Source organism: Stegostoma tigrinum, chromosome 45 (genome assembly GCF_030684315.1).
Source record: "Stegostoma tigrinum isolate sSteTig4 chromosome 45, sSteTig4.hap1, whole genome shotgun sequence".
Taxonomy (NCBI): domain Eukaryota; kingdom Metazoa; phylum Chordata; class Chondrichthyes; order Orectolobiformes; family Stegostomatidae; genus Stegostoma; species Stegostoma tigrinum.
Window position 1 is genome coordinate 2,881,324 of NC_081398.1, and position 23,190 is coordinate 2,904,513.

General features: G+C 42.4%; 1 protein-coding gene across 1 annotated transcript in view; it reads right to left on the reverse strand.

Annotated features, from left to right (window-relative positions):
• acap1 (ArfGAP with coiled-coil, ankyrin repeat and PH domains 1) overlaps nucleotides 1-23,190 on the reverse strand; it is a 128,496-nt gene that overhangs the window by 50,872 nt on the left and 54,434 nt on the right. Inside the window, exons 3-4 of the mRNA XM_059642632.1 lie at nucleotides 3,848-3,905; nucleotides 2,689-2,808 (exon numbers count right to left, since the gene is read on the reverse strand). Of these exons, the coding sequence (XP_059498615.1) occupies nucleotides 2,689-2,808; nucleotides 3,848-3,905 (178 nt within the window). The remainder of the gene's footprint in view (nucleotides 1-2,688; nucleotides 2,809-3,847; nucleotides 3,906-23,190) is intronic.

The window sequence follows — 23,190 nt, forward strand, 5'->3', positions numbered from 1 at the left end:
GGAAGCACTTATTACAGGTTGAGGTTTCCAATCTGCCAGGTTCTGTAAAATGTTGCAACACTATTATGGAACTGGTCAATAAATTACTGGCTGACATGAGTTTGGGTTTTAAGTATACCGACATATCCAGCCATTGGAATTACATGCATTAGCTGCAATATTTCTCTGCTGTACTTTGGTGGATCATTGACGATTCTTAATGTGCAGAAATTTGTTCCGCACAGCAACTCATTTTAATGTAGTAGCACTCAGGAACATTGCTGCCTCAACTTCAGTGTGAGCAGTCAGAACTAAAGTTTTTAAATTGTGGGTCAACTTGTTGGTCTCACTTCCTTGGGATCTTGTAGACTCAGGATAAAGGTTTCAGATAAGCGAACTGGAGGGTGTTCTGTTCACGGTTCTACATCAGACTGCATTGGCTGATCTTGTTTGATCCTAGACCACATGATTGCATCGTCAAGGAAATGTCAGGGAAGTGCTGCGTCAGGCTGCTTGATCTCAGTGGCTTTCTCACAGACCACTAGGGATGCTATTACCTTTTATCCCACCAGAGCATCAGTTGATCTCATCCAAAGGAAAACTGGGGGCTGCTCCCATAGTCCCTAGCTCTGGCACAAGGTCGCACTCCAGATGCACCTGCAAAGAGATTGACATGTCCTCTCCTTCAATCCCATTACTTGCACCTTGGCACTTACTACATCCTCTGGTGGAAGCAGCAACGGGGTTTGGCTAGACCTAGTATAAGCTTGCCTCATCCTAGAGAAATGTGGCCAATCTTTGGATACAAATCCTGATAACTCTCTGGAATTTGTCATTCCTCTTATCCACACTCTCAGGTACAGTGATACAGAGATTCACAGCTATAGTCAGAGCTGTACCTAGGTTTGCTATGCCTTCTGACTGACTGCCATTCCCTCCACAGGGTGTATAAGCCTTAACAAATTCCTTCTTCTTTTTTTCCTGTGGTCTCCAGCAGTTGCCCCAGACATTCACTATATTTTAGCAGTTAAAACACGTGTTTCTAGGTCGTCTATGAAGAGTAGATACCGGAATGTTGATAGATGGAACAATCTATTTCTGAATTCCCAACCTTTGCAAATTAGATGAAATTTTTTTGCCCTGTTTCATTTGGCAGTGATCAGCTGGGAGCATTCAGAACAGAAGAGTCATTCTTGTCCTGTTTCCTTCTGACTGACTTGCTAGCCTGTTGGCTTTGAGCAATCAGTGTGTAAGGTTATTTTTACCTGCTATGTGGTGGTGATTAATAAATGGTTCTTCAACTGTAATCATCATAGCATAGTAGTTTTTGAATCCAGGATGGGACACATGCTTCCTCAATTCACAAGCACACTTCCTTACATCAGCACACCCGTACTCATTAAGGCAGACCAAGTCGCAGTCTGTTTTTAATCCTGATTTTGTGTGTTTCTGGAATGGCAAAATACAAAATAAACAATTGCAAAAGATGGCCTTCTGCTAAGATGGCAGAGGTGGTCAGCCCCCTAGTTATCTCTTCGTGTTACATCTCTCTCTCTCTCTCTCTCTCTCTTTGTTTCGAGTTTCCTTGACCCTCCACATTCTATTGTCCTACAAAGAACTTTGCTGGACAGCGCTGAATTTGCATCAGTAGTCTTATTTTTGTAGCAATACTCTTTTAAAAATACATTTTGGCATTAAAAATATAAAAAAAATAGAAATATGGGGTTCTAATCTATTGTCAAGACAATCTGATTATCTTCTTTGGCTCAGCATGAATTTTTGCATGAAGGTCCTCAATGAGTTTTTGGCTTTAAAGGTTCTATATTAATGTAAATTGTGTACTGGTTTTAAAAGAATGCGATGATTCGTTTGTGAAGTGTATAAAGGATTTAGGTTATAGATTTAGAAGGTGAGAGAATTTTTGCAATGATTGACATTACAAAAGATTATGCTCTTGATAGAGTAACCTGGCATGGCCATGCATAAAATTGGAGGAAATCTATTGTATAAGGTATTAGGATCTGAAAGGGTAGGGTGCATTAAGCACTGTCCAAAGGGATGATGGCATATAGCCTTGGGTGGGGGTCAGCCCTGGTCTCAGAGGAGACAGATCCACAATCAGGGCTTCTCTCATAGTGTGTAACAATGTCTATTATACCAATGTATATGTGATAGCAATCTACTTAATATATCTTTCAACATGGTGAGTTATTGAGCATCCATTATAAAAGTTGACAATTATAGAGACAAGCCTGAAGCATGGGTAACATGAAATAAATGGACTAAACGGCCTTCTCACCTTGGATTTTCATCATATTTGAATGATCTACAAGACCACATCCTACATCTAGCATTTTTTGGTGGGGGGTTCATACTAGTGATTAGATTCCCCCTTTGCATTATCCCTAAGTATATCTAGTGGAGAAGAAGAATCATGGTTTGCTCTCAACCTGTACATCTGGAACTTATTCCTGCTGCATTTAATATCTTGGATCCCAATGACCCAATTAAGAGCACCGGTTATTGGAAATGTGAACCTAAACAGTTGTACGGTACAAACAGGGGTTCTGCAGACAAGCACATCAACATGCATGAGCACATTTATACCTGTATACAAGTACACACACGCCCAAATAATTTCAGAATAAGTTAAGCCAGCAAGTACCTACTCAAAGGATTTTGAAATTGATGTAACAGTTAAGTACTTACGCTCATCATCTCATCGTCTTTGCAATGCCCAGACAGTTCTCGGATTCCATTCGCAAATTGCCTGGCATTGGTGCTGTACAGTCGACCAGCTTCAAGCATGGCATTGCATAATTTCACCAGCTGCAACAAGAGGGCCACATGCTTATTAGATCACATGGGAATGTTGTACAGGAGCAGGCTGGATCAATTTATTTCCAATTGGCAATGTCCAAAAGGTCATTAGTGGTAAGATAGGCATTTACCAATTGCTTTAAAGGTCTGAATAGTAATGAGGAAGGGAGGCGGTGGTGCATTTGGACATTAGCCGATTGCACCTCCCTTCTGTAATCGAGCTGAGGCTTTTCTGGGCATGGGCACCAGCGATTCTCCTTCTGGAGATCATTTATTAAATGTGTATTGCACTAATAGCAATACTGAAAACCAACTGAAGATCATTAATCAGATGATACATTTGTGTATGCTGGAAGCTACATGTATGAATACACAGGACCCTGTTTTATGTCGCCAAAAGGAATTTATACATACATTGCACATTTTTCAAATAAAAAGGCACCAGGGAGGCAGCCAATCTCTGCTACCTCCCCATGCAGACTTGACAGGTAACTGTTCTCGCTGCGTTTCCATGCCAATGATGGCCAAACCAAACCTCTTCTCATGTTGTATAAAATGGTGTCTCTTTTCAAGTCTGCTTCTTGCGTTCCGGTTATGATGATAGCAAGATAAAAAGCTTTAATTTCTAATTTCCTTTTAGCACTGTTTAGCTAAATATATTGCACATGTAAAATGTGTGGGCTACCAAGACCGGTTTCACTCTGGAATTTGACTTGCCTGATATTAGGATCAGCTGAGATCAAAATACTGCTTAAAAAAAAGGCCTGTAGGGATATTTAACATTACCTAACATAATGACAACAGCAGTTCCCCAACTGCTGTCTCAGAATTGATCATCATGCATGGTTCTGAGATGGGCTGGAACCAGGAATTTCCTTGTCTGTGTATTTCTTCCTACCTGGTAGAATGTTTATTAATTCTTCTGGACTAAAAGAAGGTTCTGGCTCTCATATTGGATCAGAATAGAGGAAGGTTGGATTCACAGGCAAATGGAAACCCAATCCAATGTCAGCTTCACCTCCCACCAATCATTGCTTATGGCACTTACCTTCTCAAGTTTGACTTCAAGTTCTGTCACCTCTGTCTCTACTCCTTCAATTGAAGCTCTGGAAGAGAGATTGAATTAGTTAAAAACTGAACAAAATGTTGCTTCTGCATATAAACCATAACAGGAGCAGGAGTAGGCCATTCAGCCCATTGTGTCTTTTCCACCATTTAATGAGATCATGGCTGATCTGATAATCCTCAACTCCACTTTCCTGCCTTTTAACCATAACCCTTGATTCCCTTACTGATAAAAAGAACATTGTCTATGTCTGAGATAATAAAATGTGAGGCTGGATGAACACAGCAGGCCCAGCAGCATCTCAGGAGCACAAAAGCTGATGTTTCGGGCCTAGCCCTGAATATACATAATGACCTAACCTCAACACCCCTTGTGGCAAAGAATTCCACAGGTTCACAACCCCCTGAGAGAAGAAATTCCTCTTCATCTTTGTCTTAAATATGCAATCCCTTATTCTGAGATATTCTCTCTGTTCCTAGATTTTCCCACAAGGAGAAACAACCTCATTGTCACCATCCTCTCAAGTCCTATAAGAAACATGTTTCGCAAGGTCACTTCTCTTTTTCCACATTCTAATGAGTTCAGGCCCCGTTAACTCAGGGTCTCGTCATAAGACAGTTCTTCATATCTGGTATTAGCCTACTGAACTTCCTATGGATTGCCTCCGATGTCTGTATCTCATTCCTTAGATAAGGGGCCCAAAACTGTTCATAGAATTCCAGCAGTGTATGGCTAGCTTCTAGTACAATTTTAGCAAAACTCCCTACTTTTACACTTCATTCCATTTGCCTTCCCTATTACCCATTGAACTTGGATGCTAGCTTTTTGTAATTCGCAGATGAGAACTCCCGAAACCCTCTGTTCTGTAGCCTTCTGCAGTCTTTCTCCATTTAATATTTAGCTCGTCTATTCTTCCTGCCAAAGTGCAAAACCTACCATTTGACGCTTTATATTCCATCTACCAAGTTTTTCCCACTTGCTTAAAATTGTCCATATCCTTTTGAAGATTCTGTGTCGTCCTCACCATTTGCCTTCCCACCTATTTTTATATCATCCACAAACTTCACTGTCATATATTCACTTTCCTTATCCAAAGTATTAATATATATTATAAATAATTGTGAACCGCAGCATTGTTCCTGTGGCATACAACTGGTTTCAGGTTGCCATTCCAAAATGCTTGCCTTATGCCAACTCTCTGTCTTCTATTAGTTGGCCAATCCATGCTAATATTCTACCTCCAACACCGCAAACTTTTACTTATGAAGTAGCCTAATGTATGGCATCGTATCAACCATCCTCTGAAAATCAAAATATTTTCCATTCCACTATTTCATCTTTATCTATCCTGCTTGTCACCTCCTCAAAAAATTCAAGTTCATTTGTGAGTAATGTTTTCCCCTTCACGAAGCCATGCTGACCCTGCTTGATCATATAACGTATTTCTAAATACTCTGCTGTAACATCCTTTACAGACTCTAAAATTTATCCAGTAATAGACATTAAGCTAATTGGCGTATAGTTGCCTGTTTTTGTTTCCTTCACTTTTTAAATAAAGGTGTTATATTGGCAGCTGTACAAACCTCTGGACTTTTCCAGAATATAAGGATTCCTGAAGATTACAACCAGTGCATCCACTATTTCTAGCTACTTCTTTTAATATCCTAGATTGCATCCTGTCTGGTCCAGGGGACTTATCAGTTTTAGCCCCATTAGTTTCCCCAGCATGTTTTCTCCAATTGTTGTATTTATATCCTCTCCACTTGCCTCTTAAAATGTAACATTTTTGGGATGTTGTAGTGCCTTCTACTGTAAAGGCCAATGAAAAGTATGTATTCAATCCCTCTGGCATTTCCTGGTTCTCCGTTATTACTGCCCCAGCCTCATTTTCTAAGGAGCCCATGTTTCCTTTGGCTTGTCTTCCATTTTTTACGTTTAAAAATGTTCTTGCTATCTGTCATAATGTTACTTGCAAGTTTACCCTCAAAGTTTATTTCTCCTGTTTTTATTTGGTTGTCTTTATTTGCTTTTTAAGAACTTACCCTATCTTTTGGCTTACCACTAATCGTTGCTGCATTGAATATTTTTTTCTTTCATTCTAGCGCTATCCTTAAACTTCCTTGGTTAACAATGTTTAGTTTATCCCCTTCCTTTTAATTGGCATTGTGGCACCAGATCTAAGAATCTTTCTCCCTCACTGGAATATGCTTTTGCTGTGAACTTTGAAGTATTTTCTTAAGTCTACCATTGTTCCTCAACCATCTTTGCAGCTAAACTCCTTCCCGATTCTAGTCCAACCATGCCCATCCTTATTCTTTTGTGATTACTCTTATTTCAGCTTAGCACAGTTGTTAACCCAAGTTCCTCCCTTTCAAATTGAATGCTAAATTCTACAATATTATACTGGGTAATTGTATAACTTTTGTTGATTCATTTTGTGGGTATCACTGGCTGGCCAGCATTTCTTGCCCATCCCTAATTGCCCTTGGGAAGGTGATGGTGAGCTGCCTTCTTGAACCGCTGCATTCCTCCTGCTGTGGGTTGACCCACAATGCTATTAGGGAGGGAACTCCAGGATTTTGACCCAGCAACAGTGAAGGAACGGCGATATATTTCCAAGCCAGAAAGGTGAGTGACTTGGAAAGGAACTTGGAGGTGATGGTGTTCCCGTATATCTGTGCCCTTGTCCTTCTAGGTGGAAGTGGTCATGGGTTTGGAAGATGCTGTTTGAGGATCTTTTGTGAATTTCTGCAGTGTATCTTAGAGATAGTACACACTGCTGCTACTGAGCGTCGGTAGTGGAGGGAGTGAATGCTTGTGGATGTAGTGCCAATCAAGTGGGTTGTTTTGACCTGTGTGGTGTCAATCTTCTTAAGTGTTGTTGAGGCTGCACTCATGCAGGCAAGTGGGGAATATGCCATCACATTCCATGTAGATGGTGGACAGGCTGTGAGGAGTCATGAGATGAGTTAGTCGCTGCATTATTCCCAGCTTCTGGCCTGCTTTTGTAGTTACTCTGTTAATGTGGTGAGTCCAGTGAGTTTCTGGTCAATGGTAACCTCCAGGATGTTGATAGTGGGGGATTCAGTGATGGTAACACCATTGAGTGTCAAGGGTTAGATTGTCTCTTATTGTTGATGGTCATAGCCTGTCATTTGTGTGGTGCGAATGTCACTTGCTGCTTGTCAGCCCAAGCCTGGATATTGTCCAGATCTTGTTGCATTTGAACACGGACTGCTTCAGTATCTGAGGAGTCATGAATGCACATTTTGCAATCATCAGTGAACATCCCCACCTCTGACCTTATGATGGAGGGAGGGTCATTGACCAAGTGGCTGAAGATGGTTGGGCCTAGGACATTACCCTGAGGAACTCCTGCAGAGATGTCCTGGAGGTGTTTGATCTCCCAAAACCACAACCATCTTCCCATGTGTCAGGCATGACTCCGACCACCAGAGCATTTGTCCCCGATACCCAGTACAGAAGATAAAATGAGGAAAAACTCAGGTGTCATATTTGAGCTTGTATTGGAGAATATAATGACGGGAGATAAAAAGGGATTGATATAGGAGGAAGAATGTGGACTTCAAATGGATAGGGATGAAGGATTCAATTACACTATTAGATGTAGTCTACAAACCACTAAAAGTGAGATGGAGGAAGAAATATGTGGACAAAGTCAGGGAAATGATTAAAATAATAATAGATTTCAACTTCCACAATATTAATTGGACAGAAAGATAGTAAATGGATGAGAGTAGAATTCCTACAGTGTTTGTGAGACTCCTTTCTAAACCAATGTATAAAAAGGTCAATAAGGGAGGATTTGCTATTGAATATATTAATGGGGAATGCATCACAGTAGATAAGAGAAGTATTATCTCATTGCTTATCATCCAATGCTTAACATAATGAGGAACATTTCAGGACTCTGGGACTGTACTCATTGGAGTTTAGACAGATAAGGGGGGATCTAATTGAAACTTTCAGAATACTGAATGGCCTGGACAAAGTAGATGTTGGGAAGATGCTTCCATTGGTAAGAGAGACTAGGACCTGAGGGCACAGCCTTAGAGTAAAGGGGAGATCTTGTAGAATAGAGATAAGGAGAAACTTCTTCATCCAGAGAGTGATGAATCTATGGAATTCACTGCCACAGAAGGCTGTGGAGGCAAGATTATTGAGTACATTTAAGACTGAGATAAATAGGTTTTTGATTATCAAGGGGATTAAAGGTTACAGAGAGAAAGCGGGAAAATGGGGTTGAGGAACTTATCAGCCTTGATTGAATGGCGGAGCAGACTCGGTGGACTGAATGGCCCAGCTTTTGCTCCTATGTCTTATGGTCTAAGTAGGGGGAAATTTAAGCAATAATGATCATTGAATCATATGCATTAAAATGATAGAAAGAGCATAAGTTTGATGGAAATAAATAGATTGGAAAGAAGTCTTTATTTTGCAGAACTGGTTTTTAGCTCCTGAGGATTAAGGTGTTAGGAGGAAGGTGTCGAGGAGACGTCAGAGGGAGGTTCTTCACCCAGAGAGTTGTGAGCACATGGAATAGTTTGCCAGTGGCAGTCGTGGAAGTGGAGTCATTAGTGACATTTAAGCGACTGCTGGACATGCACATGGACAGCAGTGAATTGAGGGGAATGTAGCTTTAGGTTATTTTATTTTGGATTAGGATTATTCCACGGCACAACATCATGGGCCGAAGGGCCTGTACTGTGCTGTACTTTTCTATGTTCTCTATGTTCTATAATACACCTCCACTACATTCTTTTCCCACCCTGATACCTCTTAACTCTAGAACTGCCTTTTTGGGCAGGCATTTTTTTTCCCCGGTCATTCTTCCTCAAGTAACGAGTCAGGTAAATCTTCCAGCTCTATTACAAGCCTTCAAAAATTTGTTCTTTCCAATCTGAGCACAAGTTTCCAACTGCATTCCTGTGGTGAACCATAGAGATTTTAAACCTGTAACTAATTTCTCCTGTATTCTGGCAGATTGCCTATGTGCCCCTCTCAAAACACATCTCCATAGGCATATGAAACACAGGCTCATTTTCAGGTAAAAATTGTGATTAGATTTTATTGAAATCTCAGTTCAAATTAAGTGGACAATTTAAGGTATAACTGTTTCCAACCTGACATTCTCAACACCTTCCTGGGCCTTTGGAACTCAGCAGCCCAATCACTGACTATACATATGCCTTTGTCATTGTTTATAAGTATGAACACATCATATCTTCTTACTATTAAGCTGGGCTTCTGCTTAATCTTTATCAATCATACCACCCTGGCCAATTGTTAGGGAGAGTCCAGTACAGATCACATAACCTACTTGATTTTATCCTAAATTAGAGGCACAGTTGCAAAACATGAGTCTTATAAGTCTCATATTCGATGCAACATGGCATTGGATGATAAGCAATGAGATAAGTTTAATTAAAATCACAAAACAGGAATAATTATACAAGGTACAAATGCTCAAAAAGCATAAAGCCTAGGTCCAGGGGGAGTGCATTCATGAAAATTTAAAGGATAGAACATAGAACATAGAAAAGTACAGCACAGTACAGGCCCTTCGGCCCACGATGTTGTGCCATGGAATAATCCTAATCCAAAAATAAAATAACCTAACCTACATTCCCCTCAATTCACTGCTGTCCATGTGCATGTCCAACAGTCACTTAAATGTCACTAATGACTCTGCTTCCATGACTACCACTGGCAAAGCATTCCATGCACTCACAACTCTCTGGGTGAAGAACCTCCCTCTGACGTCTCCTCTATACCTTCCTCCTAACACCTTAAAACTATGACCCCTCGTGGCAGTCAATCCTGCCCTGGGGAAAAGTCTCTGGCTATCGACTCTATCCATGCTTCTCATTACCTTGTACACCTCGATCAGGTCACCTCTCTTCCTCCTTCTCTTTAGAGAGAAAAGTCTGAGCTCAGTCAACCTCTCCTCGTAACACAAGCCCTCCAGTCCAGGCAGCATCCTGGTAAACCTCCTTTACACCCTCTCCAAAGCCTCCACATCTTTCCTATAATAGGGCGACCAGAACTGGACACAATATTCCAAGTGTGGTCTCACCAGGGTTTTGTAGAGCTGCAGCAAAACCTCGCGGCTCTGAAACTCGATCCCCCTGTTAATGAAAGCCAAAACACCATATGATTTCTTAACAACCTTATCCACTTGGGTGGCAACTTTGAGGGAGCTATGCACTTGAACACCAAGATCCCACTGTTCCTCCACACTGCCGAGAATCCTGCCTTTAGTCCTATATTCAGCATTTAAGTTCGACCTTCCAAAATGCATCACTTTGCATTTATCCAGGTTGAACTCCATCTGCCATTTCTCTGCCCAGCTCTGCATACTGTCAATATCTGTGAAGAGTTGGCAGAGATATTACTGCAGATATTTAAGAAGTTTTGTGATGTAATCGTAGCATCCCTATTTCTGAGCAAAATTTCTGAATTCAAGTACCACCTCAGTATTTGATGACTACAGAAGGTGTGTCACAATGCACTAAACATGTTGATTATCAATTTGTAAACCCAGTTTACAGCAATAATATTTTCTTTCAAGATGAAAAACTCAAAGGGTCAATCAGGGTGGACAAAGGAAGTTGAGGATTGTATGAAATTAAAAGAAAAGTTTTATTAAGAGGCCAAAAATAGTGATAAATATGAGGATTGGGAAACTTAGAATGCATCAAAAAGACGATCAAGAAACTGATGAGGGAAGGAAGAGTAGAATATGAATGTAATCCAGCAAAAACATAAAAATGGTCTGGAAAATCTTCTACAAATTTTTGTAAAGAAGTAATATTTGCCTAAGACGTAGGTCTACTGCAGGCAGAGTCAGGAGAATTTATAATAGAGAAATGGACAAATGGCAGAAAAGAAAAGCTGAATTAACACTTTATTTTCACTGGGGAAGATAAAGAAATCTCCCAGAATTAGATAGTCAAGTGACTAGGGAGAATAAGGATTTGAAGGAGATTAGTAAGAACATTGTACTGGAGAAATTATTGGGACTGAAAGTTCATAAGTCACTGGACTGGTAGTGTATAGCCCGCAGTGTTGAAGGAGGCATCTGTAGAGATAATTGCTACATTTGTGATCAAATTGCTACATTTGTGATCACCTTCCCAAATTTCTTAGATTCTGGAATGTTTCCTGCAGATTGGAAGCTTACAAATGTCACCCACTATTTGAGAAAGGAGCAAGTAAGAAAACAGGGAACTATAGACACATCAGCGTTAAATCAGTAGTAGGGAAAGAATCAATCATAAAGGACACACTAAATAAAAACATGGATAAGAATGAACTGTTGGATTTGCAAATGGAAAATCATATTTGATTAATTTAGAGTTTTTTGAAGATTTTATTAAACAAAATTGATAAACTGTAATATACTTGGATTTTCAGAAGTCTTTTGATAACGTCCTCCGCAGAACATTAGTAATACGAAAGCACGTAGGGTAGGAGATAATGTACTAGCATGCATTAAGGATTGGCTAATAGACAGAAAACAATAGTAATAAATGGGTCTTGGTTTGGTTTGATTTGGTTGATTTATTATTGTCACTATTGTATACCTAAGTAAAGTTAAAAGTTTTGTTTTGCAAGCAGCACAGGCAGATCATGGCAAACAAACATACAGTTCATAGGGTGCTTAGACAGAGTGAGGTATACAGGGTTATATTGCACAGGAGGTTCACAAAGCAACATTAACATGAGATTAAAATTGGAGAGGTCCATTCAGCAGTTTATTAAGAGCAGGAAAAAACTGTTCTTGAACCTGTTGGTGCATGTGTTCAAGCTTCTGTATCTTCTGCCAACGGAAGAGGTTAGAAGAGAGTATTGCTGGGGTAGGAGGGATTTTTGATGATGTTGACAATGAGAAGTATAAATGGAGTCCATGGATGGAGATAATGGGAACTGCAGATGCTGGAGAATTCCAAGATAATAAAATGTGAGGCTGGATGAACACAGCAGGCCAAGCAGCATCTCAGGAGCACAAAAGCTGATGTTTCGGGCCTAGACCCTTCATCAGAGATCTCTGATGAAGGGTCTAGGCCTGAAATGTCAGCTTTTGTGCTCCTGAGATGCTGCTTGGCCTGCTGTGTTCATCCAGCCTCACATTTTATTATCCATGGATGGAGGTTGGTTTCTGTGATGGTTTGGGCTGTGCACACAACTTTCAGTGGTTTCTTATGGTCTTAGTCAGAGCAGTTGCCATACAAAGCCATTATGCACCTGGACAGGATGATTTCTGTGGTGCATTTGTAAAAATGCTGAATTTCTTAAGCTGCCTGAGGAAGAAGAGTTGTGCTTTTGTGACCTTGGTATCTATGTGGGAGGCCCAGGACAGATTTTTGCTATCGCCACTCCTTGGAACCTGATGCTCTTGAACCTCTCCACCTCCACTCTGTGGATGTACACAGGGGTGTGTTCTTCTTTCTTCCTGAAGTTAATGATCAGTTCTTTAGTTTTGCTGAGACTATTGAGAGATAGTCATTCTTACATTAGCAGACTGTAGTGGGGTGCCACAAACATCACTGCTTGGGTCCCAGCTATTCACAATATAAATGATATGTAGGTGGTGACCAAATGTAATATTTCTAAATTTACAGATGAAACAAAGCTAAACAAGAATGTGTGCCATCAAGATGATGTAAAGCAGTTTCAAGAGGATTTGGACAGGCTTAACGAGTGGGGAAGTACATGATAGATTGCAGCAAACTATTAAGAAGTCTTGCTATCTCCTAGTAGAATGTTAGCCTTTCTTGAAAGAGGAGATGAGTACAAGAATATAGTTCAATTCTATACAAACTTGGTTGGAGTGCAGCTGGAGGATTGAGAGATTTTGGTATCTTTACCTCAGGAAAGGTACTGTCATAGAGGGAGTGCAACAAGGAATCACTGAACAAGACAAAGATGCTGGAGATCTAAAACAAAATTAGAAACAGCTGGTGAAACTCAGCACACCTGCCAGCAACTGTGGGAGGAAAGCAGAATTAACATTTCGAGTCCAGTGATTCTTCATCAGAACCGTTTTGAAAAAGAGTCATAGGACTTGAAACGTAAACTCTGCTTTCTATCCATTGATGCTGCCAGACCAGCTGAGGTCATCCAGCAATTTCTGTTTTGTTTCAAAGGCTCATCAGACTTGTCCCCAGGATGGTGAGACTGTCCTGTGAAGAGAGATAAGACATACTAAACCTTGTATTCTCTTAAGTGTTGAAGAGTGAGAGGTGATTTCACTGAAGCTTTTTCTTCATTCAAGAAGGAGGGGAGACAGAATGACATTATTATGTGCAGGAGTTTATGCCCCACCCCCTTCATTTTGAATCCGTAAAAGATTATTACTAATTAACCAATTCTGCTTGACATGGAGTGGATGAAGCTTGTTTTTGTCTAGAAATTGGAGACACTGAAGGCTGAACCTGTTTGCAGAATTTCAGTGTTGCAATACAGTGATGGATGAGGCACCCTCAACTCATCAAGCCATTCATCAATAATACATTTCAGTGTTGGGGAAGTACTATGGAAATATTAATTGCAGTGAGTGTCAGAAATCTCAAAACCACTGATCTTAGGTACATTTAAGTAGATCACTACAAAAAATATATTAAGACTCACATGCCTGGTATTCTAAAACATTTAAATGGAATAGTTATCTGAAAATTTAAAGGGATTCTGGGAAATGATAAAGTGCATGCACACCGTGTCAATGGTTTCAGTGCATACAAAAATGGTTAGTAACTTTTAGGGAGTAAACGGAATATTGAATTTGGACAAATTTACATAGAGATATATCGAATATCTAGTATGAATCAAGTAGCTTTAAAAAATTGTGGGTCATCTTAGATAGCAAATAAAGTATGTTGTGCCTGAATAAACAAATGTTTGACTTGTGTTTTAAAAATATAAGATTATGTTCCTTAAAATCTCTACAAATTTCTGGAATTAGATATGGTGGTAATAGTCAATTTGCAAAATTGGATGAGATGAAGTAATTAAGGGTGGAGACTGGTGGCAGAAGACAAAAAAATTAGAATAATGTGTTGAAGTGGCAATTGAGGTTAAAATGCATTTTAGTGTACAGGAAGTTTAGATGAGAGCACAAAACTGATAGTTTCCTCTTGGGGATGTTTGTGTCCTTGACTTTTCTTTTAAAAGAATTGAATTGGTGATTAAGCCTCTACCTGAAGCATTTGGACCATACGTGAAAAGATAAGTAAAACCTCATAGACCATTTGATAAGATCATGCAAGAGTCAAAAATGCGTGACATGGTCTTGAGATGCTGATGTCAGTATGTGAAAGTGAATGTTACCATGGAGGTGTTAAACATGAGACGGTAAGAAACATGCACTTGAAGAATGGGTCTGACAAGTACACCTACTTGACAAAAGGATTAGTGTGGCTTGGAAGAGCACAAAAACATTGTTTAAACAATAAGACACTAACACAAAGTCCATAGAGAAACTGACTTTAAAATAGTGAAAGTAGTGTTAGTGAACGGAACATGAAAAGAATTACAATCAAAACAAAAAGTATGATTGGCTATTATGTCAAAATGTTACAGGAGTGAAAGAATATAGATTCTGCGAGGAATAATGATGGACTGAGTGAAAGACCCCATTGGATGACATAGATACCCCATTTGTACAGCATTTGTATGATTAAATCAGTAGGTGAAACTATAATGTGTTAGGACAGTTAGTGTTATTTTTTATTCATTGATAGGATATGGGCATCACTGGCTGGACCTGCATTTATTGCCCATCCGTAATTAAGTTAAGACTCAACCACATGTCCTTTAATAATGTCCTTTAGGGAAGGAAACTCCCATCCTTACCTGGTGTGGAGGTACATGTAGTCATACCAGGTAAGGATGGGAATTTCCTTACCTAAAGCACATTAGTAAAGGAAATGTGAAAGAAGGCTGAGCTAAGACTTAAGTGGTGTAGATGTCTGTGGTAAGGTAATCCTGGAAAAAATAAAGTGGGAAGACCATAAGGCACAGGAGTGGAAGTAAGGCCATTCGGTCCATCCAGTCCACTCCACCATTTAAATCATGGCTGATGGGCATTTCAACTCCACTTCCCTGCACTCTCCCCGTAGCCCTTGATTCCTTCTGAGATCACGAATTTGTCGATCTCTGCCTTGAAGGCATCTAACGTCTCGGCCTCCACTGCATTCCATGGCAATGAATTCCACAAGCCCACCACTCTCTGGCTGAAGAAATGTCGTCTCATTTCTGTTTTTAATTTACTCCCTCTAATTTTAAGGCTGTGCCCACGGGTCCTAGTCTCCCTGCCTAACGGAAACAACTTCCCAGCGTCCACCCCTTCTAAACTGTTCATTATCTTGTAAGTTTCTATTAGTTCTCCCCTCAACCTTCTAAATACTAATGAGTACAATCCCAGGATCCTTAGCCGTTCATCAGACGTTAAACCTAGCATTCCAGCAATCATCCTTGTGAATCTCCGCTGGACACGTTCCAGGGCGAGTATGTCCTTCCTGAGGTGTGGGGCCCAAAATTGGACACAGTATTCTAAATGGGGCCTAACTAGAGCTTTATAAAGTCTCAGAAGCACATCGCTGCTTTTATATTTCAACCCTCTTGAGATAAACGACAACATTACATTCGCTTTCTTAATCATGGACTCTACCTGCAAGTTAACTTTTAGAGAATCCTGGACCAACACTCCCAGATCCCTTTGTACTTCTGCTTTACGAATTTTCTCACCATTTAGAAAATAGTCCATGCCTGTGTTCTTTTTTCCAAAGTGCAAAGCCTCACATTTACTCACATTGAATTTCATCAGCCATTTCCTGGACCACTCTCCTAAACTGTCTAAATCTTTCCGCAGCTTCCCCACCTCCTCAGTACGACCTGCCTGTCCACCTATCTTCGTATTATCAGCAAACTTCACCAGAATGCCTCCGGTCCCTTCATCCAGATCATTAATATATACGGTGAACAGCTGCGGCCCCAACACTGAATCCTCCGGGACACCACTCGTCACCGGTTGCCATTCCAGTCAAGAGCCTTTTATCCCAACTCTCTGCCTTCTGTCAGACAGCCAATCCTCAATCCAAGCCGGTAGCTCACCTCGAACACCATGGGCCCTCACCTTGCTCAGCAGCCTCCCGTGAGGCACCGTATCAAAGGCATTTTGGAAGTCTATATAGATAACATCTACTGGGTTTCCCTGGTCTAACATACTTGTTACCTCTTCAAAGAATTCTAACAGGTTTGTCAGGCATGACCTCCTGTTACTAAATCCATGCTGACGAATTTTCTCACCATTTCGAAAATAGTCCATGCCTGTATTCTTTTTCCCAAAGTGCAAAACCATAAGTTGAAGGCAAAGCCTGATAAACGTTAGAGCTGCATTGTTTGACACCATGTATATTGTAGCTGAAAAAGGGGTACCTGCTTTTGGAGGTAGTTAACATTCAGTGATAAAATCATTCATAAAACTGGCAAGGAGGAACACATATTGGAGAAGTATCCTCAAGATGGATACAGATTAAGAGAGCTGGAGAAATTTTGATTCCATAGAACATAGAACATAGAGTACAGTACAGCACAGAACAGGCCCTTCAGCCCACAATGTTGTGCCGACCATTGATCCTCATGTATGCACCCTCAAATTTCTGTGACCATATACATGTCCAGCAGTCTCTTAAATGACCCCAATGACCTTGCTTCCACAACTGCTGCTGGTAACGCATTCCATGCTCTCACAACTCTCTGTGTAAAGAACCTGCCTCTGACATCCCCTCTATACTTTCCACCAACCAGCTTAAAACTATGACCCCTCGTGCTAGCCATTTCTGCCCTGGGAAATAGTCTCTGGCTATCAACTCTATCTATGCCTCTCATTATCTTGTATACCTCAATTAGGTCCCCTCTCCTCCTCCTTTTCTCCAATGAAAAGAGACTGAGCTCAGTCAACCTCTCTTCATAAGATAAGCCCTCCAGTCCAGGCAGCATCCTGGTAAACCTCCTCTGAACCCTCTCCAAAGCATCCACATCTTTCCTATAATAGGGCGCCCAGAACTGGACGCAGTATTCCAAGTGCGGTCTAACCAAAGTTTTATAGAGCTGCAACAAGATCTCACGACTCCTTTTTGAGTGCGAGCAGCAGCGGAGGCAAGACGGACCCGGAAGACTGCAGCTAAGGTAAAGCAGTTTATTTTTAAAATTACTTACCGGTAGCGGGCAGCGGTGTTTTTTTTTCCTCTTTCAGAGAAGGAGCGGGAGCATCAGAGGAAGTGACGAGGACCAGAGGGGCAGCCGGGAAGGAAAGCAGTGAGTATAAATACTCACCCTTCGACGCCAACGGCCTTTTTGAGTGCGAGCAGCAGCGGAGGCAAGACGGACCCGGAAGACTGCAGCTAAGGTAAAGCAGTTTATTTTTAAAATTACTTACCGGTAGCGGGCAGCGGTGTTTTTTTTTCCTCTTTCAGAGAAGGAGCGGGAGCATCAGAGGAAGTGACGAGGACCAGAGGGGCAGCCGGGAAGGAAAGCAGTGAGTATAAATACTCACCCTTCGACGCCAACGGCCTTTTTGAGTGCGAGCAGCAGCGGAGGCAAGACGGACCCGGAAGACTGCAGCTAAGGTAAAGCAGTTTATTTTTAAAATTACTTACCGGTAGCGGGCAGCGGTGTTTTTTTTTCCTCTTTCAGAGAAGGAGCGGGAGCATCAGAGGAAGTGACGAGGACCAGAGGGGCAGCCGGGAAGGAAAGCAGTGAGTATAAATACTCACCCTTCGACGCCAACGGCCTTTTTGAGTGCGAGCAGCAGCGGAGGCAAGACGGACCCGGAAGACTGCAGCTAAGGTAAAGCAGTTTATTTTTAAAATTACTTACCGGTAGCGGGCAGCGGTGTTTTTTTTTCCTCTTTCAGAGAAGGAGCGGGAGCATCAGAGGAAGTGACGAGGACCAGAGGGGCAGCCGGGAAGGAAAGCAGTGACCATATATATCAGCAAGGCGGCTAAACCCGAGACTCTACAACTGTAGTGTCTCCCACCCGCCCCCCTCCTCTAACCTAGTTAATAAGGTAAGGTTCATTCTAAACTTTCTCTATTGAACATAAGTTTGTTATTAATTTGTTATTATTACTTGAAGTGAGCTTTCTGCTTTAGTATTGAGTGGGTGTTCAGATAAGTGGGGTATGGATGCTAGGGCAGTTGCTTGCTCCTCCTGCAAAATGTGGCAGTTGGGAGATGTGGCACACGTCTCCGCTGGCTACATCTGCGGGAAGTGCACCCAGCTACAGCTCCTTGAAAACCGTGTTAGGGAAATGGAGCTGGAGCTGGATGAACTACGGATCATTCGGGAGGCAGAGGGGGTAATTGAGAGGAGTTATCGGGAGTTGGTCACTCCTAAGGCTCAGGACGAGGATAGATGGGTTACAGTTAGGGGGAGGAAAGGGGACAGACAGACAGTGCAGAGATCCCCTGTGGGCATTCCCCTCAGCAATAAGTATACCGTTTTGGATACTGCTGGGGGGGTTGACCTACCAGAGGAAAGCCATAGTAGTCAGTTCTCTGGCACTGAGCCTGACACTGTGGCAAAGAAGGGAAGGGGGCAGAATAGAAAAGTACTCGTGGTAGGGGACTCGATAGTTAGGGGAATCGACAGGAGATTTTGTGGGCAAGATCGGGATTCCCGGAAGGTATGTTGCCTCCCTGGTGCCAGGGTCCGGGACGTCTCCGATCGGGTGTATAAAGTTCTGAAAGGGGAGGGTGAACAGCCAGAAATCGTGTTACATATTGGCACAAATGATATAGCCAGAAATAGGTTTGAGGATATAAAAAGTGATTTCAGGGAGTTAGGATGGAAGCTGCAGAGCAGGACGAACAGAGTAGTGTTCTCTGGTTTACTACCGGTGCCACGAGATAGCGAGGTGAGGAACAGGGAGCGGGCGCAGCTGAACACGTGGCTACGCAGCTGGTGTAGGAGGGAGGGTTTCAGATATGTTGATAATTGGGATGCCTTCTGGGGAAGGTGGGACCTGTACAAGAAGGACGGGTTGCATCTGAACTGGAAGGGGACCAATGTCCTGGGTGGAAGGTTTGCTCGAGTAGTTCGAGAGGGTTTAAACTAGTATGGCAGGGGGGTGGGAACCTGAGCTGTATACCAGAGGTGAGCGTTGATGCAGGTGAGGCGGTAGCAAGAGGTAGACCAGCTAGTGGGAAGGATTTTCCTGGGAAGGAACCAAGGGATCGGTTAAAGTGTGTTTGCTTTAATGCAAGGAGTATCAGGAATAAAAGTGATGAACTTAGAGCATGGATCAGTACCTGGTGCTATGATGTTGTGGCCATAACAGAGACATGGGTTTCTCATGGGCTGGAATGGTTGCTGGATATTCCAGGGTTTAGAACATTTAAAAAGAATAGGGAGGGGGCAAAAAGAGGGGGGGGTGTAGCACTACTAATCAGAGAGGGTATCACAGCTACAGAAGCTTCCATTGTCGAGGAAGATCTGCCTACTGAGTCAGTATGGGTGGAAATTAGGAACAGCAAGGGAGTAGTCACCTCGTTAGGGGTTTACTACAGGCCCCCCAATAGCAGCAGGGAGATTGTAGAAAGCATAGGTCGACAGATTTTGGAAAAGTGTGGACGCAGTAGGGTTGTTGTAATGGGTGACTTTAACTTTCCTAATATTGATTGGAACCTCCTTCGAGCAGAAGATTTGAATGGAGCTGTTTTTGTAAGGTGTGTTCAGGAGGGTTTCCTAACGCAGTACGTTGACAGGCCGACGAGGGGAGAGGCCATTCTAGACTTGGTGCTCGGAAACGAGCCGGGGCAGGTATCAGATCTTGTGGTGGGAGAGCATTTTGGTGATAGTGACCATAACACTCTCTCATTCTACATAGCTATGGAGAAGGAGAGGATTAGGCAGAATGGGAGGATATTTAATTGGGGAAGAGGAAACTATGATGCGATTAGACACGAGTTAGGAAGCATGGACTGGGAGCAGTTGTTCCATGGTAAGGGAACTATAGACATGTGGAGATGGTTTAAGGAACAGTTGTTGGGAGTGATGAGTAAATATGTCCCTCTGAGACAGGCAAGACGGGGTAAGATAAAGGAACCTTGGATGACGAGAGCGGTGGAGCTTCTAGTGAAAAGGAAGAAGGTAGCTTACATAAGGTGGGGGAAGCTAGGGTCAAGTTCAGCTAGAGAGGATTACATGCAGGCAAGGAAGGAGCTCAAAAATGGTCTGAGGAGAGCCAGGAGGGGGCACGAGAAAGGCTTGGCAGAAGGAATCCGGGAAAACACAAAGGCATTTTACACTTACGTGAGGAATAAGAGAATGGTCAAAGAAAGAGTAGGGCCGATCAGGGATAGCATAGGGAACTTGTGTGTGGAGCCTGAGGAGGTAGGGGAAGCCCTAAATGAGTTTTTTGCTTCTGTCTTTACGAAAGAAACGACCTGTGTAGTGAATGAAACCTTTGAAGAGCAGGTGTGCATGCTGGAATGGATAGAGATAGAGGAAGCTGATGTACTGAAAATTTTGTCAAACATTAAGATTGACAAGTCGCCAGGCCCGGATCAGATTTGTCCTCGGCTGCTTTGGGAAGCGAGAAATGCAATTGCTTCGCCACTTGCGAAGATCTTTGCATCCTCGCTCTCCACTGGAGTCGTACCTGAGGACTGGAGAGAGGCAAATGTAATTCCTCTCTTCAAGAAAGGAAATAGGGAAATCCCCGGCAATTATAGACCGGTAAGTCTCACGTCTGTCGTCTGCAAGGTGTTAGAAAGGATTCTGAGGGATAAGATTTATGACCATCTGGAAGAGCATGGCTTGATCAAATACAGTCAACACGGCTTTGTGAGGGGTAGGTCATGCCTTACAAACCTTATCGAGTTTTTTGAGGATGTGACTAGTAAGGTTGATGAGGGTCAAGCTGTGGATGTGGTGTATATGGACTTCAGTAAGGCATTTGATAAGGTTCCCCATGGAAGGCTCATTCAGAAGGTCAGGAGGAATGGGATACAGGGGAACTTAGCTGCTTGGATACAGAATTGGCTGGCCAACAGAAGACAGCGAGTGGTAGTAGAAGGAAAATATTCTGCCTGGAAGTCAGTGGTGAGTGGGGTTCCACAGGGCTCTGTCCTTGGGCCTCTACTGTTTGTAATTTTTATTAATGACTTGGACGAGGGAATTGAAGGATGGGTCAGCAAGTTTGCAGACGACACAAAGGTCGGAGGTGTCGTTGACAGTGTAGAGGGCTGTTGTAGGCTGCAGCGGGACATTGACAGGATGCAGAGATGAGCTGAGAGGTGGCAGATGGAGTTCAACCTGGATAAATGCGAGGTGATGCATTTTGGAAGGTCGAATTTGAAAGCTGAGTACAGGATTAAGGATAGGATTCTTGGCAGCGTGGAGGAACAGAGGGATCTTGGTGTGCAGATACATAGATCCCTTAAAATGGCCACCCAAGTGGACAGGGTTGTTAAGAAAGCATATGGTGTTTTGGCTTTCATTAACAGGGGGATTGAGTTTAAGAGTCGTGAGATCTTGTTGCAGCTCTATAAAACTTTGGTTAGACCGCACTTGGAATACTGCGTCCAGTTCTGGGCGCCCTATTATAGGAAAGATGTGGATGCTTTGGAGAGGGTTCAGAGGAGGTTTACCAGGATGCTGCCTGGACTGGAGGGCTTATCTTATGAAGAGAGGTTGACTGAGCTCGGTCTCTTTTCATTGGAGAAAAGAAGGAGGAGAGGGGACCTAATTGAGGTATACAAGATAATGAGAGGCATAGATAGAGTTGATAGCCAGAGACTATTTCCCAGGGCAGAAATGGCTAGCACGAGGGGTCATAGTTTTAAGCTGGTTGGTGGAAAGTATAGAGGGGATGTCAGAGGCAGGTTCTTTACGCAGAGAGTTGTGAGAGCATGGAATGCGTTGCCAGCAGCAGTTGTGGAAGCAAGGTCATTGGGGTCATTTAAGAGACTGCTGGACATGCATATGGTCACAGAAATTTGAGGGTGCATCCATGAGGATCAATGGTCGGCACAACATTGTGGGCTGAAGGGCCTGTTCTGTGCTGTACTGTTCTATGTTCTATGTTCTATGACTCTTAAACTCAATCCCCCTGTTAATGAAAGCCAAAACACCATATGCTTTCTTAACAACCCTGTCCACTTGGGTGGCCATTTTAAGGGATCTATGTATCTGCACACCAAGATCCCTCTGTTCCTCCACGCAGCCAAGAATCCTATCCTTAATCCTGTACTCAGCTTTCAAATTCGACCTTCCAAAATGCATCACCTCGCATTTATCCAGGTTGAACTCCATCTGCCACCTCTCAGCCCATCTCTGCATCCTGTCAATGTCCCACTGCAGCCTACAACAGCCCTCTACACTGTCAACGACACCTCCGACCTTTGTGTCGTCTGCAAACTTGCTGACCCATCCTTCAATTCCCTCGTCCAAGTCATTAATAAAAATTACAAACAGTAGAGGCCCAAGGACAGAGCCCTGTGGAACTCCACTCACCACTGACTTCCAGGCAGAATATTTTCCTTCTACTACCACTCGCTGTCTTCTGTTGGCCAGCCAATTCTGTATCCAAGCAGCTAAGTTCCCCTGTATCCCATTCCTCCTGACCTTCTGAATGAGCCTACCATGGGGAACCTTATCAAATGCCTTACTGAAGTCCATATACACCACATATATGATGTTATTTTACTGTTGTTGTGTGAAGTGATTGGTGGATAGAAAAACGAGAGGATTTAAAAAAAAACCACAAATTAAGAAACCTGAATCTGGAATATACTGAATTTTAGAGCAGATTACGTAATTGGATTAACTGAGAAAAGAATGTAGACTATACTCTGGTCACCTCAATCAGGTGGCACGACTTGCTGGTTCGACCATACATCAGGGGTGGGATATATTTATTTAAGTGTCAGTCCCCAAAGGCCATTGCGGTCATTAATTTGATGATGTGTCATATTGTTGTATTCTTTATATTGATGCTAATTATTTTCATTGCAGTTTTAATCTTATGTACCCTTATTATATGTTCTTGTCCAGCTATTGCTGAATTGTGTCTGCATCTGTAATTATAGTATGCATGTCAAATATCATTGGGGTGGAATGTGTAGGATGGGCCAAAGGGCTAAATGTTAATGATGATCTTCGACAGCTGCTTGAGAAAATAGATGGGCTGAAGGGCCAAAATTGTTGCAACTCAACAAGCTGCATGACCTTGAATGACCTGTGAACGTTCCTTTACAAGCTGACACCTGCAGACGGTTTTCCCATCTTGTGTTTTC